The sequence below is a fragment of the Borostomias antarcticus genome, assembly GCF_949987555.1.
Source record: "Borostomias antarcticus genome assembly, chromosome: 25".
In the NCBI taxonomy this organism is placed as follows: Eukaryota; Metazoa; Chordata; class Actinopteri; order Stomiiformes; family Stomiidae; genus Borostomias; species Borostomias antarcticus.
Window position 1 is genome coordinate 13,001,386 of NC_140258.1, and position 18,950 is coordinate 13,020,335.

At 41.5% G+C, this 18,950-nt stretch overlaps 1 protein-coding gene across 1 annotated transcript; it reads right to left on the reverse strand.

Annotated features, from left to right (window-relative positions):
• Positions 1 to 3,343: 3,343 nt before the first annotated feature.
• Positions 3,344 to 15,209, reverse strand: LOC311326087 (isoaspartyl peptidase/L-asparaginase; the record flags this gene model as incomplete). Its single annotated transcript, XM_084458927.1, has 6 exons — positions 3,344 to 3,552; positions 5,772 to 5,882; positions 6,161 to 6,279; positions 9,978 to 10,141; positions 13,919 to 14,061; positions 15,023 to 15,209. The coding sequence occupies 6 exons, from the start codon at positions 15,207 to 15,209 to the stop codon at positions 3,344 to 3,346; spliced, it is 933 nt and encodes a 310-aa protein (XP_084315053.1).
• Positions 15,210 to 18,950: the final 3,741 nt, after the last annotated feature.

An 18,950-nucleotide genomic window follows, 5' to 3' on the forward strand; every position in this document is an offset into this window, starting at 1 on the left:
GGTCAGGGGAGTCACGTGGTTAGTGTTTACGGTCACCACGATTTGTTGATCGGGGTAGCCCGGCGGGTTCTTTGTCCGGGTGGGTTAGTTTTGGAACAGGGTCAAGAATCCAATACTGACTCCAATATGATATGTGCAGCAATGTGTTTATGTTAAACTTGATTCAAGATTTCGACTATTACCACGCCCCCCCAAAAAACGAGGATCACAGGGGTTAATGACTGTAGACCCGTCGCTCTGACCTCTGTGGTAATGGAGAGTTTTATGCTCCTTGTACTGTCGCGCCTCAAAATCATCAGGATTGACCCCTGGACCCCTGCAGTTCGCCTACAGAGACAAATTCCAAATGGTTTACCAGGCTACCATACTGTGACTTAAGCTCCTCTTTCAACACCATCCAGGAGAAGCTCTCCCAGGTGCACCTGCAGGTGGACCACCAACTTCCTGTCTGGCAGAAAGCAGCACGTGAACTGACGTGAAGAAGATAGGGGCCTCTGACTCCTGGACCATCAACATCGGTTCCCATCAAAGCTGTGTTCTTCTTTACTCTTCTCCATTTACACCAACAGCTGCACCCCCAGTCACCTATGGAGGTTGATTCGTGCCAAAATGAAATACAATAAAACTGGATTTTGAGGCCTGATAGCCTACATCCCTTGTCCTGTTTTGTTTCCTGTCCTTTTATTGTTCTGTGATTATGTGCACTTTATTCTGTTTTTGTTTTAGTTTAGTTTATATATTGTACAGCACTTTGGTGCAACTTCGGTTGGTTTTAAACGTGCTTTATAAATAAAGTTGACCTTGACCTTGACCAATAGGCCTACACACATTGAAATACAATACACAATATTGAAATACAATAGAATGACATTTAACTGCCATTGTACAATGTTACTTTGGCATGTGACCAATAAAGAAATCTTGAATCTTGAAACCTATGAGAGAACGGCGTGGCTGGCAGGTCTGCAGTACGTGTCCTAATTTTAGCCTTTGATCAACATTGATAGAAAGAAGTGTGGAGTCAAATCGTTTCGTTGACTCCCACCATCACGTGGTTACCAGCGTATTGTATTTCAACTCCATAGGTTTTGGCACACCTCTCAAAATACAATACACAGCATATTGCTACTGTATTGCTATTTCGACATGAGGTTTTGGCACACCTCTCAAAATACAAAATACAGTTGTGTATTGTTTTTATTTTGGCACAAATATTCCTGACCGATATTGAAATACAAAGCATTTTTGTATTGTATTTATTATGACGTGTATTGTATTTCAATATCAAGTATTGTATTTCAATGTGTGTATTGTATTTCATTAATTGGCACATATATATGGGGGTGATTCGTGCCAAAATGAAATACAATACACACCTCGAAATACAATACAACACCTGTAACATCACATTTTCACCACTAGAGGGGCATCATTAGGAAACCTTCCAACATTCTTACGCATGTAGGGATAGGCCTACTCTTTATAGCACTGCATCCCATATTCTCTACTGAAAAAGGTCACCTTTTGGGACACTGTCATGTGGTGGCAGGATAGAGGGCACTTTATCATGGCACCGTTTACCTTTGGAATTGCACCCATAGGTAATGTCAAGTTTAGACCATTGGAAGGGCATCAATAGGGCACTGCATCACATTTTATCCACTAACAGAACACTCATTAAACACATTATTGCATTTTCTTGCTATATTTTCCCATGTGAAGGGCAGCCAATAGGGCACATCCTCTCACTTTCGCCACTCAAGAGGGCACTTCAGCGTGACATTTTTAAACTGTGGGGGCACAGCCTCCAGGAACTACATGCCTCCAGAGCCCCAAAGTGGGTAATATTATGACCCCTATTTGCTCCCACCCTGGACACAAAACTCTTTAAGCCACACCCCGCTGGCAGGAGGCTGCGATCCATCTGGACCAAAACCCCTCAGCACAAAAACAGTTTCTTCCCGACTGCAGTCGGCCTCATTAACAAGGCCGAGGATCCCCACTTGGATTATACACACTATTATTTTGTACATTAGTAGAATGATTGAATTGTATTTACCTCTTGTTTTCCACTGCCCTGTCTTGTCCTTGCACTTTATTTATTGTTATGCGTCAACAACAGACCTAAGCTAATTCCTAGTATGTGAAATTATTATTCTAAGTCACTTAAGATAAAAGTGTCTGCTACTGATTCTGAGGGTTAACACTCCCATAGCCTTCTGATAAAAAGAAAATGGATGAAGCTGATCAATGGCCCTACTACATTTGGATGAATTGGTGACTTTGTGTTTTGATTAGTGGCTCAATTCTCAATCCTTTGCCTTAAAAAGTATGACCTTGAAACCCCATAATGAACCCTAATTTTCTTGAGTGAAGCCAGATAAACGTGTGGACCTCGAACTTCACAATGACAGGATTGAACCACTGGAGGGCGCCATAGGCAAGAGAATAGTTTCAGGAGGATAAAGTCATCACCACTATATAATAAAACAAAAGAGAGAAAAATGTCCCAGTCATTCATATGACTACAGATGCTTAGAAGAATCCAATTTGCAGACCATATTTAAATGAAATGAAATTTCCTATTACAGCTGGTGGGTATTTCTGGATGTTCAGTTTCCTGACTGTCTGAGCAATATGACTTGCACAGTTGAATGACAGCTGATATATTCATCTGCATATGCAATTTACATTTTACGTGATTCAGTTACAATAAATGGAATAATGTTGCAATATCGGGAAATTGACTAAAAGCTTTATGAACCATTTAACTTTTTGTATTTCATATTCATGATTATTAAGCTTGTAGAATTGTTCTCAGGCTTAATCACTAAACTGATTAAAAGTTTCAGTCTCAGTTGGATAGTGTTTTGACACATATGAAGCTCACATAACTTTCAAAAGTTTGTATTCTGTTTATCTCTGACTTTGTTAAATTGTATTTGTAATTACAATAGAAGAGAAGGTGGGATAAAAATTGTTTTGTTTACTGAACTGTACTTTCCTCGTCTCCGATCGGTGTCTGAGCTTTGCTTACAGTAGCCTATGTGCTTTTTTTTCTTTTTTAAAGCAACACATTAACTTTGACGCACAACATACAGTGAAAGTGAATACAGCGAGAGTGAATACTAGAACTATAATACATCTATCAAAATTCATATTAGGTAGTTTGAAGCTGTATAAAACTAATATAAAATAATATCTTCCAACAGCAGTGTGGTCCTCTAAAATAAGAGAATTCCCCAACTGAGAAAGAGGCAGTTGACCTGCTGACACGACCTTTGCTTCAGTTGCTAATAGTCTAGTATCTATTCCTATAGAAAAACAAAGCAAAAAAAAGCCATTACTGTTCTAAAGACTCTTTAAAGTCTTCCCCTGGGTTTAAACCATAGCTCAAAGTATCTTGTTTTACTGCTGCCCAAGCCATCCTCGCTGTGGTGAACCTGGCGGCCCACGCCCCGGCTGGAGAGATGGCGATGGCCCCTCCTGCCCCCTGGACACGATCGCCCATGTAGCTGAGAGACACATCCACCGCCTCCTGGACCCCTTTACCTGTCAGGACAACGTCACATAGAAATGTTGAGCAAGTCTGGTCTCACCCAATAGGTGCACTATGGCATTGATAATGTAGTTGTGTTACAAAAACACACTGTACAGTTTCAATTCAAATACTACATGTAGGCGCCGAGGTCCGAGGCCCCTGCGGTCGATCGCCACGGTTACGGTTCTTCTCTGACCTGGTCCCGCAGAGGTGGAATGAACTTCACACTGACATCAAGACAGCAGAGTCGCTGCCGTAGCACCTATTGCATTTTTAGTTTAGTATTCTTGCACTTTGCCTTCAGCACTATATTATGCTCTTAGTCACTTGCTTTAGAAATGAGATGCACTCGAGTTCTGGCAAGTAGTAGTGCATTGGCTTTTCCTATGTTAAATGCAATTAGTGTAAGTCACTTTGGATAAAAGTGTAAGCTAAATGACTAATATAATGTAAATGGGTTTCCATCCTTATCTGTCCAAATCAACGTGGTGTAACTTGATACATTTTCCTGGCCATTTTGCCCTTAGTTTGCTCTTGACTTTTTCCACAATGAGCCAGTCTGATACCCCATAGTCAAACCCTATTTTAATAATAAGACAGACTAAGTGCAAAGCAACAAAGAGACACAAGCTACAAAAGAGTCAGGTTCATACGCTGAGGGAATACCAGCGTAGCCGAGGGCTGAACATTCAACACAGAAAACATCAAGCAGAGAGAGAGATGGAGAGAAGGACAGAGTGTAGCCATTCTCCACATTTTCTTCCTGTGATTACCAGAGGACAATCCAACAGAAAATAGCCCCACTGACCCCTCCACACACTCTACCTCATTATCAGTCAAATGCAGCCGCTGCAAGCTCAATCAGCACCTCCTCCTGCCCACCAATTAAAAATGATTGGCAACGTCTGTATTGAAACCACACAGAAGCTGTTCAACATGATCAGGCATAAAAGCCTGATGGCTGTGTGGATGTTATTACTCCAAGGATAGGCCTGGGCTACTAGAAACTGGTGGGAAGAAAGAGCCCTTCAAAAACACAGATACTCAGATAGGAAAGGTATTTCAGCATCAGAATCCGTTTGTTTGATTCTGGTTATGATGCATGTGGCCCATATTCCTATGTGAGTGTCGTTGGTCCCCTGCTACACACAGTTTGAGTTAGGATGTAGCGATTGGAATGATAAGGGACCAGGTTTACACAGTTTAGCATGGTGCTTTTGAATGGGACAAAGCTTGTTGCATTGTTTAGAGTTGCCACTGTAATTAACAATTTAAATAATAAAAATGGCTTAAATTAAGGAAGGCACTTAAAGACGGAGTAACACAGCCTCATTAAGTATTCGATTTCTTGCAGTACCATGACATAATAATTGACAGAGCATTAGTAACCAACACCTTTTAGTATCAAATCTGATACTACGCTAGGTTTGCATACTGTAGGAGTTTTGGTTAAATAATGACTAGATACGATAATAACACAACAACATGGCATCATGTTATCGTGGGGGGACAAAACCAAGAGCTACACTTCCATTTGAACCTGATCATGACCTAGTGCCGAAACATTCATGAAAATTGCTGTAAGTGAAGTGGACAATGTGCGAGAGATTTTTTCTTTATTCAGTCCTTGTGAGTTTGTCCTACACACCTGCCCGTGCAGATGTGCTAAAAAGTTTTTCTTCTTCTCTCTACTAATTTCTAGGAGCGACGTAAGCCAATTACATGGCTGTATAATAATTCGGATCATGAACCACTCCTAAACCCTAAAAATTAATTTGGTGTTGGTTTGGTGTTTCAACCTCAAGATTCCTTCACAGTAATAATTAATTATTGAATAACTACTTATTGAAAATTATTTAAAGGGATATTCTGGAACTATAATATAAGTTATATAATACTAAAATATAAGTTCCACAAACCAGAACAGATTACACGATAGTTTGAATTCAAAACAGATGGTAAATAGACACAGAAGAATCCCAGAGAGACTTTACTCATATTTAATTTGTCTTTGGGTGCGCTTTGGGTGTTTTTTGAACAGGCTAACGTGACTTCATTGTGTTGCATTAGCATTAGCCACCAGTGGAAATTGGAACGACCCAAGGCTATCTACAGCATGGAATTAACTGAAAATGATCTCCATCAGTCAAAAACATCATAGGTAAGACAAAAATGAGGCCTTGATTAAAAAATTCCAGAATATTCCTGGAATAATGATTTGATATCTCACCTTGCTCCATGTGGAAGAGGATGAGCCTTGCGAGGGTGACCTTCAGAATAGACTCTCCATGACCTGTGCAGGAAACCGCTCCGCTCAGGTTGTCTGCATAACCACCGGAGCCTAATTAAAACATCACAAAGGAGGGGAAACTTTAAACAACTGGTTCATTAAAGAAATAAGTAACAGGAGTGTTTCAGGTATTCCCAACAACTTGTAGCTAAGAAGTACACTACTGAGGTTCTTTCTCTTCATAGATTCATTAAGATTCATTCAAATAAAGTATGATCTGAAAGCAGATAGGTAGACAGGATCTTTCTTGAATTGTTAGTTACATTGATAAAGGACAGGAAGTTATTGGGTTATGTTTTGGACTCCTAACAAAAAGCTACTGTACCTACCGATGACTGGAGAGTCTCCTACTCTGCCCACCATCTTGTTTCGTATCCCTCCAGTTGATGTTGCACAGGCCACGTTACCAGAACAGTCGACAGCAACGGCTCCCACTGTGTCATGACCCCTACAGACAGATAGAGACACAGAGGTACTTTATTTATCCCTGAGTGGAAATTGTTGAAAGATACAGTATTTAAGAGACATGGTTCACAGCACTACAGTAAACAAAGAAGGTCACATGTGACAGATTCACAGTAGTCCAAGATCAGAACACTTTATTTATTTCCATCCCTCTGTTCAAAAGCCCTTTATAGTTAAAACACTTGAGACAGTACTGGAAAATAACATTATTTGTGTGGAAAGGTAGGCCAATGGCAAACTCACACAAACGGATCTGTGTGAAGTGAGTTAGCTAAACCACTGGCTCCTAAAAAAAAAAAATATTTGTCTGGACTCTGGAGCAATTGGTGGAGGATCACATGTCAGCCTCCTGAACGGAGACATCAATCACCACTGACAGGCATCTGATTGGTCTATTAAATCACCACCGATGCCTGGATCCGGCTCATTGGCTCAGGTGAAAACCAAAAATCTTAAGACACGTTCTATGGTTCTATTAAATCCTTCACTCTAAACACCATGAAGACCTCTGATATCTATTAACTATCTAATGGAGCATGCAGACGAGCTGGAACCCGACGGGCGATGGATCCCTTTACCGAGCCTGCTATGGTGAGATCAATTTTACAGACATCATTCTGCCATTATGTATATCAACACAAAACCGGTGGCACCATCTTATTACCATGTTTTGCTGCTGATTGTTAAATAAGAATGCCAATAAATATATTGTAAAAAAAAAAAAAAAAAAAAGTATATATATATATATATATATATATATACATATATATACACACACATTTTAAAAGAGTATAAAATCTGAAGGGCTGGTTCCTGGGATACATATGAAGTCTATCCCTGGACTAAGAAAACAGGGAAGTTGAGAACAGTAGTTTTAAACTAGTCTTATTCATGTTTGTGTTTGTCTGAATCATCGATGCCCAGTTCAAGGCTCCAACATGTTGATGGAATTGGAAGTGAGGCACTGAGCGAGGAAACCAAAGAGAGTTCAGTCTACAGCGTCATAACAAAGCAGGTTGCCATGGCATCACTATGCAGGAGGGGGCAAGTATCATTGAACTGACTCCAGTAAGAGAACGAATGAGCAGGTGTAAGAGGGCTTGGTGTCTGAAAGTGCCCATGCGGACACAGAGATTTACAGCAACCGTGTACAGTATGTGAAGTCGAACTGTATTGATCAAATCCCCCAAAAGGTGGAAACTTTAATAATGACGGCCTTAGCTAATTGGCTCTACATTCTAATGCATTCTAATGGTTTTTGCCCACTTCCGTGAGCACATATAACCATGCGCTGTCATCCCCATTGATGTTTAAAGGTCTAGCTAGGATGAACTCCTCTGGGCTCTGGGTTTCTGCATAATAACCCTACATGAGGATGGGGACTAATTGGCTTCCAGGGGGGTGTGTATGTGTTAGGAGGCCAGTGACCTGCGTCTTGGACGGAGCACCAGGCCACCATCAGCAGTGACGCAGAGCCAGAGGGGGGGTAGGTGGCTGCAGCTCAACCAGCTGTCGTTCAGCACATCCAGGGCTCTGTTTCTACTGCTTGCCCCTGTTCCAGCTCCCACTGTCTCAATTCTGGTTCCCTTCATTGTGTGCACTGTGTGTGGTATGTTTATTTATTCATTTAGGAGCTCTATCTATCCATCTGTCTACTGTATCTATGAGCTGGATGTGTACCACTATTCAGGACTCCAATAGACCTGCTGCTAGGAGAGAAATGCAACCTCTCTGGAAGAAAGATAAAAAAATAAAAAATAATATCAATTTATATAGATTGCATAATACTGTTTACCCTAGTTAGACTATCTATGAGTGCAGGTTTGGGTGGACTTCAGCCTCCATCCCTTCAAGAGGTTTTTTAAAAGTGCTAAAAGCACTTTTAGGACATTCCCTAACAGAACAGGGTAGAGTATTCCAGACAGACAGAACCGTCTAACCAACAGTGGTGCGTTTGTGATGGATGAGTCGCCTCCGTCGGATGCTCTGCTGGTTCTAGCCTGCTGCAGGTCTTTGTTTGATCAATTCATTTAGCGTGGATGGGGGGTGGTGCTACACCATTTAGAGCTTTTAAAGCACACAGGCCTCTTTAAAACTGATAAAATTGTCAAAGCTCAAGAACATATGTTTTGCCAGGATGTTACAGTGCTCTGATGTATAGCAATTCTATGGGTTTGGGTGTAGCTATGTTATATATGATGTCATGAAACATGTATAGAATTCTGTTTTTGAGGAGTTGTTATTTCTGTCCAGAAATAACTATGCCCACAACCAAGAAATATTGTTTGTTGACAACCTCAAGTCTGTGGAATCTCTCATAAGGGTGATAATATTTCCAATTCCGTCCAGTGGTTTCAGCAGCCTCCATCACGCTGTTCCAAAATCGCTGGGCTGCCACACTTACTTCAGAGATAAGTACAGACTCAGAGAAAAAGATGAAATGTGGAAATTGCAAGGTGATGGTATCTGGACAGACAATTCTAACATCCAACTTTACTGCCAGCTTCTCTGCTCCAGACCCTCTTACGAGCTGAAGGCTGCTATCAAATCCACACAGGCTTCCATAACAGCAGTGCCACCACATTTTGGGTTTTCATGAGCTGCAAGCCGTAATCATCAAGATTAAAACAAAAAAGCTTGAAATATTTCACTGTATGTGTACTGAAAGTAGAATATATGAAGGTTTCACTTATTGAATGAAATGACGGAAAATAATGAACTTATTTTTTGAGATGCACCTCTTTCTATCTCTCTCAATTAAATTACAATGTTTTATTGGCATGGCAAGAAAATACTAAAATTACCCGGTAAAGCAAACATAAAATAAACAGTATACATTGAATGACAATGTCATGTTAACAATAAAATATACATATATACAAATATACATACCTGTAGTATATTTGGTAACAATGAATCTGGACCACATACTGTACTGTACATTGTTCCACTAGCCTCGCTGCTAGTGCTAAGCAGTGGGGCTTTTCTCCTAATAGAAATTATAAATTTGCTCCGTCAGTGAGGGTTTAAATAATTTTTATTAGTCTGTGATTTGGGTGAAAAATGTCGTTCATATTTCTGTGTATAGGTCACAATGTGAAAGGAAATGAAAGTGGTTTCCATCTCTCCCTGTGACTGTGGGCAGAGTGAGCACAGCCTGTCCTCCCTAGATATCCTGATCTGCCTCTGTCTCCATAACCAGGCTGTTCTAACAGAGTCTGTACACAGCAGTCTTCCTCAGTTTCTGATCAGTCTCAGATATTAAACAATGACTCCATGTTTCTGTGCAATGTGAGTTTCCTCAGCTCAGTCGTGTCACTCACTGGGAAGGATGTAAAGTCTTCCTCTAGAATTACCAAGCTGCAACTGTCAGATCATCCATCAAGCAGCCCGCCGCTGTTGCACTCACCCCCCCCCATTGCTTCCCCTATTGAGTCAACCTGTTTCCTTCCTCTACACAAAGTTCATTACAAGTGATTTTCAGGTCGGTGATGCATCATTTGTCAGTGATTGCTTGAATATAACACTTTTCCTTTTTCATTACATTTCCATTTTTAATTACTGTGACTGCATCTGCGCTGAAGGCCCATTATATTTTAGGGATGAAATTAACTTATCACCTAAGACAAGACCTGAATGAACACATTTACATTTGACAAACTGCTTATTGTAGTTTCTCACCACTGAGAGTTGAAGAGCTCCTTGACTCCAGTAGCGTACTTCTTGTGATTCTCCCACTCCCTCCTCTCCTGCGCAGTCACCAGCGTTTCCGTGGTGACTGTGTGGATGCCGATGCTCTCTGCGAACCGATTGGCCCCTCGGCCTGTCAGCATGACGTGGTCCGTCTGAGCTCACGCCATGGCAGCAAACAGAAAAGCAAAAAGCATTGATAAGAGAAAAACAGAATAAAAGCTTTACAAAAAGATTCATATATTACCATTTTAAACACAGTGCATGACCAATTTAATGAGAAACCCACTGATATCTCTAATCATATAATGAATCTTCAGTCCCAGTAGTTAAGTGTAGACAAAACTAAAAACCTTCCACTGGAGGGATATCTTCCAGTGCTCTACTCTGGACACAGGATAAAGAACCAGATAGAAGATTATATGGCCTTGAGGACTGCCATATCACCTTGACCTTTCCATTATGGCTGCAACTCTATCCCTGACGGCTAAGCTAAGCTTCTCCCATCTGAGCGTTAATCCATACCTGCCGTGTAAAAGCCCCCAGTCTGACACCTTCCCCTGAAGCTCAAAGAACAGAAGAAGGAAGGAGGTATAGAGACGGCCTCAAAAGACTTCCTCTCACCAAAGATGAATTCAATTTGTATCAGTCAGATAGAGCGAGCATTAGTCTGTCTGTAACATGACTTCTGAGGGAGGGTAGTCTACATTATACAGATTTTGATCACAACAAAGCCCATGCCTGCGTGAGAACAGATATGGTGGAAGAACTGAGTACTGAGTTATTGCCTCTGCGCTGGCAACTGCCAGGGATATCTTTTCAGTTGGGTGTGTGATTTCGTTTGTTCGTTATACAGCAGGATTACACAAAAACTCCCAGAGCGATTTTCACGAAACTCGGTGGAGAGGTGTAGCAAGGGCCAACTTGGAACCCATTAAATTTTGGAGCAGATCAGAATCACTGGGCGAATACACAGATTAAAAGAAAACTAAATGTGGCCATATCTGGACGATATCACTTCATCCTTACTTCTGCCAAGTATTGCCCGTACTGCCCGGTGGCCAAGCGGTTAAAGCATTGCTCTAGTGATCTGTAGACCCAGGTTTGCGTCCTGATGAAGATTTTGTTTTTCTTAAGAGAACGTTGGCACTTTGTTACAATGAGGAGTCAAATCAGCTTTAGATATCAACTTTATTTACTTGCTGTTTAAGCAACCTATATTATGTTATGTTTTCATGCATGCAAAACAAAATCATCTGATTCATGAGAAACAAATCAGATAAACACTGAGGTGTCAGGTTGTGAGTGTGAGTGTCAGGTTTCACTAACTGTGTGTTCTTTTAAATTTTAGTGTGAAAGCAACGGAAAAAAAAGTATTATCCTTTGTGTTTTAGTACAATAATGGGTGGCTGAAAATACAAGTTTGGTCACATAAAAATGTATGATTTCTCCTTTTGTTTTTTGCGTTGTGGATAAACGTGCCAAAATGTATGTTCACTGAAGGATTATTAATACATCACTAATATAATGTTCATTAATCAGTCATGTATAAACACATTTCTGGCAAGGATGAGACTCAAACCGAGAACCTTGGATTCAATTTTACTCTCAAATAAATGTGACAAGTAGGGCACTAGTCTCCTAACCATCGCTCCCTACTGGGTCCTAGTGCCCTATCACATAAATACTTCATATATAGAAGTAGTGGTAAAAGGTTTTGAAAATAATTTATGATATACATCAACATTGAAAAGCTTTGGTAATGGAGGATGAGACCATAAAAAACCCTTTTCCCTTTTTTCTCTCCTTTTCCCTCTCTTTTCTTCTCCTCTCTTCTCCCTTTTTTTCCTTTCTCCCCCCCTTAACAGACTATGATTCTTTGGTGTGGTGGCAAGTGCTTAAGATGTTGCCGTAGTGATCTGTAGACCCGGGTTCAAATCCAGACCAAGATTTTTTTTCCCTCTTCATTAGAATGAGTCAAATGAGCTTTAGATAGATAGATATGAACTTAATTTGATGTTTAAGCAAACATCTTTCTATGCATGTAATGTGTCTCATTCCCTATTAGAAAAAAAATACATTTTCTTAGCCTGGATCCTGTGGTAATCTATTACATATAAACTGAGGTGTGATTTTAACCATTTCAACTGAGTTACACCAACAAAATGCATGAATGCACAGAGGCCTGTGCTCTCTGGGCACCCTTTCCACAGTAGTTGTGAATAATTCACCTTTAAACAGGGGCTCACGTTAAGACTTTTGGATTACAATCTGTCAACAATATTGATGATTGGACCTCCCTTGTTGTCTAATTATTGTTGTCCTTGGAAAGTAATAGAAACAAAATTGATCACAAAAATTACAAAGCATTGATGAGAAAATTACTAGTATTAGACTTTACCTGAAGATACAACTGTATTGTACTGTAACCGTATTGCCCATTTTTTGTCTGATTTATCCTGTGTGTAATAGCAGACAGTCTAAAACCATTTGTTCTATTGAGAAACTTTAAAATATTAAAGTGGTTATGAAAGTGATTTTTCTCTGTCAGACTGAAAGCGCCCCAGATAACACAAGAGCTCACGGGGTCAGTGAAGCTTGATCGCTGCATTGATCACTCACTCCGCTAATGAATATTTAATACCGAGCTGTTCCCAGATCTGCCTGTACACAGCAAGGTCTTCCAGAGAGGTGACAGACAACCCAGAACATCCATCCTCACAACATTTATCCTCCGTGTCTTTACTTGCTCCGGAGCGACAGGGTGAATCTAGTTTTGCAGACAGGCTACAATATTGCATCATTAACGTGGGGTAAAGCGCGTTGCCTTGCCTTTGTGTATGAAATGTTCTATATTAATACATTTTGATTTGATTTGATAAGGCTCATGGAGAAAGACACCCACCTTTGAGATGACATGCATGTTGAGAAGAGAATAAGAATGCAGGGCTATCAGAATGGCATTGTGTAAATGTATCATCCTGGCACACTGGATAGGATAATGATCCAGCCAACGGTTTCATACACTAATTGAAAAGGCAACAACCATCTGGTCCATGGATACCGTGATACTCTGATATTTACCAAATGCTTTATCTGGGCAGATTTTGTGTGGGGGGGAGGGGGGAGGGCATATCCCTAACAACAACAACCTAATAAGTAACAGTGAGTCCCAGTAAATGAATAAATGGTGGGATGTGCTATGTGGTGAGCTGTCAGTCTTTTTGTAGCAGGTCTTGGTCTGAGTCATGTTCCTCATCCATTTCCCAGATACATTTTGAGAGGTATTAGTTGTCAGCAACACAAGACAAGGGCCCAGTTTGGGGATATAGATGCCTCTCTAATCTCCACACATTCTCTTTTAATGACATTTTTCTGTATAGTGGACTGTGTGTGTGTGTGTACCTAAAATATGGATTTTCAATTATTTCTCAACTGTCACTTGGCGGCTTTGTGATGCTGAAGCAAATCACATTGTCTCGCTCTGATCAATCAGTGTGATTTATCTCCACACTTTTGCAGAGTGTCTAACATCATTATAAAAACGCATTACTTTTCTTTGAGACAATGTTCTGTCACGTTTAGCAGTTAAGGGGCAAGGTGTTATATTGGGCTAACGACACAGGAGCTCTCTGTGAAAGGCTAAAGAATACAAAGTTTGTTGAAAAGGTGACGAGCTGGCTAAAAGGATAGTGGAACGTTTCTAAAGAGGTGTAATTAATCTGGCAAAGAGACAAGACAGGAACAAAATCCACTACCTCATAGTTTCCCACGTAAACAAAAGCGGGAATGATTGGACAAGATCTTTAGCAAGGCTCCAGGTCGATAGCTCGTCTTCTATGCCTCTCTGTAAGAACTTCTGACAGGCATTGTTTATGTGAAATGAGAGAGAAGAAAGAGCAGAAAGAAGGAGAAGCTAAAACAATAGTTACCTTTTCCATCACAGCGCGTGCTAGTGACACAGGGTTGGCAATGTTCCTCACGGAGGACACAGAACCAGCAGCCAGGGTCCTGCCATCCATGATGATAGCATCCAGCTCCACCTCTCCATCGGTATTCAGCACCGCCCCATAACCTAAAACAAAACAAAACTAGAAATACTGCTTCGCGGATATATGCCTCCACCAAAAATCAGGTTGCTCTAAACATGTTTTGTGAACTTGACCTTAAGTCAAGTGATATTGACTTATGATATCAAACGCCAACAAGAGCTGTCGATGATCTGTCCTTTATGGTGATATTAATTTATAATGACAGTATAACTCATCATTCATCACATATAACATATCATAACAATCACTGGACGCTTTCCAACTCAGCAATTAGGTGTCACTCAAACATCTGATCCCTCCTCACAGAGTGATTGCATTAGACCTCTATTGATTGGATGTCTCCTTCCTGACTGCCTTTGTTTATAAAATGACCCCCTGATTAAGTGCTGATTTTGCTCTTTCTCTTTCAAGAGGCTCTGGCGTTTCCCTTAATGTGGCAGTTGGCCATCACAAATGAGATGGCTCCCGACAGGCCTGGTGTGTTAATGAAGTGGCTTGTTTTGCTCCCATAGGTTCAGAGGTGTAATCTTATCTGATGATCGCCTGTGTCCAAGGCCTTCCATTAACAACGTCCTGGTCATAGAACAACCCTTCATTTCAAGGCGACCCTCAGGGCAGGGGTTAACTATCAACTGCGACAATGTTGATATGTAAAAACACTAGTTACTTCTAAGTAAGAACCAACTGGTGTTGGGGTTAACAGAACAATGTTTGTTAATTGAGCATTGGTGATCCATCTAACCTTTCCTCCAGGGCCAGGGGTATAGGTGTAGCTCAGTTGGACCCATGTTAAGGGCTTGCCCAGGATGGAATTTGAACCCACACACTTACACTTGCGAGGCGGACGTCCTGACTGTTGTGCCAATAGGTAGTTGCGAGTTTACCAGCTACTCGCAACTACCTCGGACTCACTCCACAAGGGTTTATGAGGACTCAAAATTCACTCTGTTACACTCACCCCTTTAAACTCCACTCCACACTTACCTGCATCAAACACTGGGTTATCTTCCATGGCCCTCACCGCCACCTCAACAGCCTCCAGTGCGCTGCCTCCCATCTTCATGACCAGGGAACTCTGAAGGGCTGCGGCCTTCACCCCCTCCAGAGACACCCGGGACAGGTCATCTGGGATGGCCCACGCGCCACCGTGCACTACTATTACTGCCTCCATCTTGTCAAACCTAGAGACAAAATAAATAAATAAATAAAAAATAAACCACAGATCTGGACCTGGCAGGTAGTAGCCGGTACCAACAGCGGACCTAGCTGACACCTAGCTGACACCTAGCTGACACCTAGCTGACACCTAGCTGACACCTAGCTGACACGTGCATATACAGTCGCAAAATAACCCAAATAACCGACCTCAAGGCTTTCTGAGTGGCCTGCCTATCATCGGTCATTAGCGAGGTATCCTTTATCAAAACACACACATCGAGAGAGCAACAAACTGACAGTAGACAGTAAAATGTGCACTGCAGGTGCGAAATTAAACGAATGTGCTTTCTCTCCTTTCAGTGACGCGTAATTGTATTTCTGGGCCAGACAGTACATACAGTAACACGTGGTCACCGCACTGTCAATGCGTCGCGGAACCTATTTAGCTTTCATATTATTAAAGTTTCCAAATTAAATTCAAGTCGAAACGAGCGTGAATATCTACAATGATAAGAAAAAGCTATGCGTCTATAGTCCTAACTACAACACTGCGGATGCAACTACTCACGCTGCAACTTCAAGCTCCTAGGAGAGGAATCTTCACCACGTGACAGCTCTGTCTGACAGCAGTCTTTACGTAATCTCATTCCTAATTGGTTGGATGGATTGCCTGCAAATAAATAAACGGCACAGTGGGGGTTTAATCACAATTTATCATCTGCCTCCAATGAAAAAAACAGACATGAAGGTAAAATCATTGCAGTTAATTGTGTTAGTAGGAAAGGCGTAGCCTACCCGGAGCTGAGGACAATGAGAAGAAAGAGATGTTAGTATAATGTCCAGGGTGGGGGGGGGGGCAGCAACCACAGCTTGAGGCTGATGAATTAAGGCTTCATATTTCCCCTGGAAATCCTGATTTATTGATCCAAAGAGTTCTCGTGCATCTAAGAAGACTTGAGGGAGACCAAACACTTAGACTATGCATTCTTTATTTAGATGTGGTTTTCACTAATGAGTTTGGAAACTCAATCTTGTGTTTTATTCAATAGCCTTCTCCACAGCACTCTCGTTTCAGTGTCAAAAACCAAACGCAGGTTAATTATCGTAGATTCTGTAGATATGATTTGCACAAGTGACAGTAATTACCTACACATTCTTACAAACAAAACACTAGCAGTACTACAGTACCAACATGAACACTCGCTGGTGGGTCCTAGAAGGTATTGATTCAACATTAAACTGATCCAAGGAGTGCGTATGCTGTAAAACTGATTGTTGATGATAAACGCCGAGGAGAAATGTGTCAGAAGCATTTGCTCTAGCTATTTATTGATCTTATCTCTCTGGTAGAGTCTACACACTGATCTACACCCTAAAAACAGAGTGCTAGAACTACAGTATATAGAGACCATTTACAGTAGTGAAACTCTGAGAAGGGTTCCTGATAGAACTATTTTCAGGTCTGAGAATTGCTGTTTGGAACCTAATATGTCTCTGTCTGTGCTGAAAAAGGTTCTACACTATATGGAACCTTTTAATAGAGGGCTATATACTGTATAGGCCTATATATATATACACTCCAGAGTCAACCTTATAGCATGGTAGGCCAAAAGTAGAATAGTTCATAAGTATAGGACCATAACTGGCTGTTGTTGTTGTTGTTCAGGAAAAATCTAATTTCCAGCAGCTTCACTGCACTTCCAGAAAACTGCAGGTCTGCTGCAACTCTTGGTTCTTTTAAAACAACCCTGAAGACACCTCGGTGAGCTTCTTGTCTTTGAAATCGAGAGTTTAACATGTTTTTGAATGATTTTTCACGGTGCCCACCCACATCAATTGTATGACCTAAACGGTGGTAGAGCAATTATCAGACTTTCTCAAAAGTGCTAGTTTTGTCAACGTTTTGATCTGAACCATTGTATATGATCATAAGTAACCATAAAACAGGGCTAATGCATTTTCCCTTTACTACTCCTTTAAGCATGTATACAGCTGCTGGGTTGCACAGGGGCCACAGGCTGGGCTGTATCCTGCTAGCACACTCTGACACAGAGCTGGTTGCTGAGGAACATTTAGCCAGGAGCCATGCCTGTGATGGTTAGCCCAAGCCCGTAGTTCACAGCTGGTCTTACTCAGAGCTATGGTCCCTAGAGACACTGCTAGTTATTCTCTGCATGGGACAGACCATGCATTATCCTCCCTTCCAAAATACTATAGCAGCTGTAGGGTGTTTGTTCATCTTCCTGAAGTCTGTAAACACCCCAGTTGGTTATTACTATTACAGCCCAGCATGTGTGTGTGTGTGAGAGAGAGAGAGAGAAAGAGAGAGAGAGAGAGAGAGGGAGGGGGGGAGGGGGGGCTCCCTAGAGAGGTGGGAGGGAGGGAGGGAGAGATGGAAAGCGAGAGGTTACAAGAGAAAGCAAGAAGCCAAGGAGAGCCATTAGTTTGTTAGTTTGACCATACCTGTATATCCCCTTTCCTTCACATAGAAACACTGCTTAATAATTCACACAGTGGGATATTGCATTTCCACATTCTGGTTCTCTGCTAAAAACACTGATGCATCACTTCCTTTCCTGTTACCTTCACACGTGCTTTTGAGCATACTGTCTGTTTCATCTGCCTGGAGACCACTGGGTTGCTAGGTTGCTAGCTGTTATATTTGGTCAGGTGAAGTTGTAGATTTTTGACCAATTTTACCCTGTTTCATCTGGCGAAAACAAGAATAATATATGGTTTATCTAATCTTATGATTGTGAGGAACGTTGTTAAAATGAGCCTCAATAAGAGTGTCATGTCTGTCATCACTGAATTCTGCAATTTTACATTTTGGCCACTAGAGTGCTGCAAGAATCCACTCATTTCACATCTCTGCATGAGTGACAAACAATGTAAAATAAATAAATAAATACAACTTTTAGACATAAGCCTCCAGCAGAAATTTGAGGTCAGGATCACTGGTACAGAAACTGTAAGTCCATTGATTAGAATTCATAGTCATACCAATACCTTGACACAAAAGCCACGTTAATAGGAACATTCAAGCCAACTCATTTCCAGATTTTGTGCGTCAACTGAAGATAAATGATAGTCATTGAGGCTACAAGGTTCATTTACATGATAGGCTACAGGTAGCCTTTATGACAAATAGCCTATACATAGCACTTCCAAACTAACAAAATAGAATCGGGAATCTGCAAGCAGGCATTCTAGGTAACATATGTCTACTAGGCTACTAGCCCCAATTTCATAATTCATAGAACTGTCATACGGTGGCTCTGCTCTCTGCTGTCAAAAGTGGAATAGAATACTATCCAGTCTTCATTCTGGCATCTCAAAACTAGGTGTGTATCCCACGTTCCTCGCCCACTGCCTCCAGCCTCTCCCACGTGTGCGCATCTCCAGCACCACGGACAGCGAGGAGGCGGGAAGTGTTCAGGATGCATTTCATTGTTTGCGCGCCGTCTATGCGCGTCTATGCGAGGGATCCGGCCAATCATGATGGAGGGGGGCGGGGAGCACGCAGCCCCTTCTGTAGCTAAGGTGGGTGATGCTCCTGGAGGGAGAAGCGACTGAGCTGGGTTTGGGAGACATGGGCTCACACCTCTGATTTCCATTCATTTCTCAGTGAAGTAGCGCCTACATTTGGAGGCATTTCTGACGGCTTTTCCTGCTGTAACGCAGTAACGACCATCACCAAGGGAAGAACGGGGACGCGCATCCCAGCTCAGCACCTCTGTCGTCTCACCTGCGT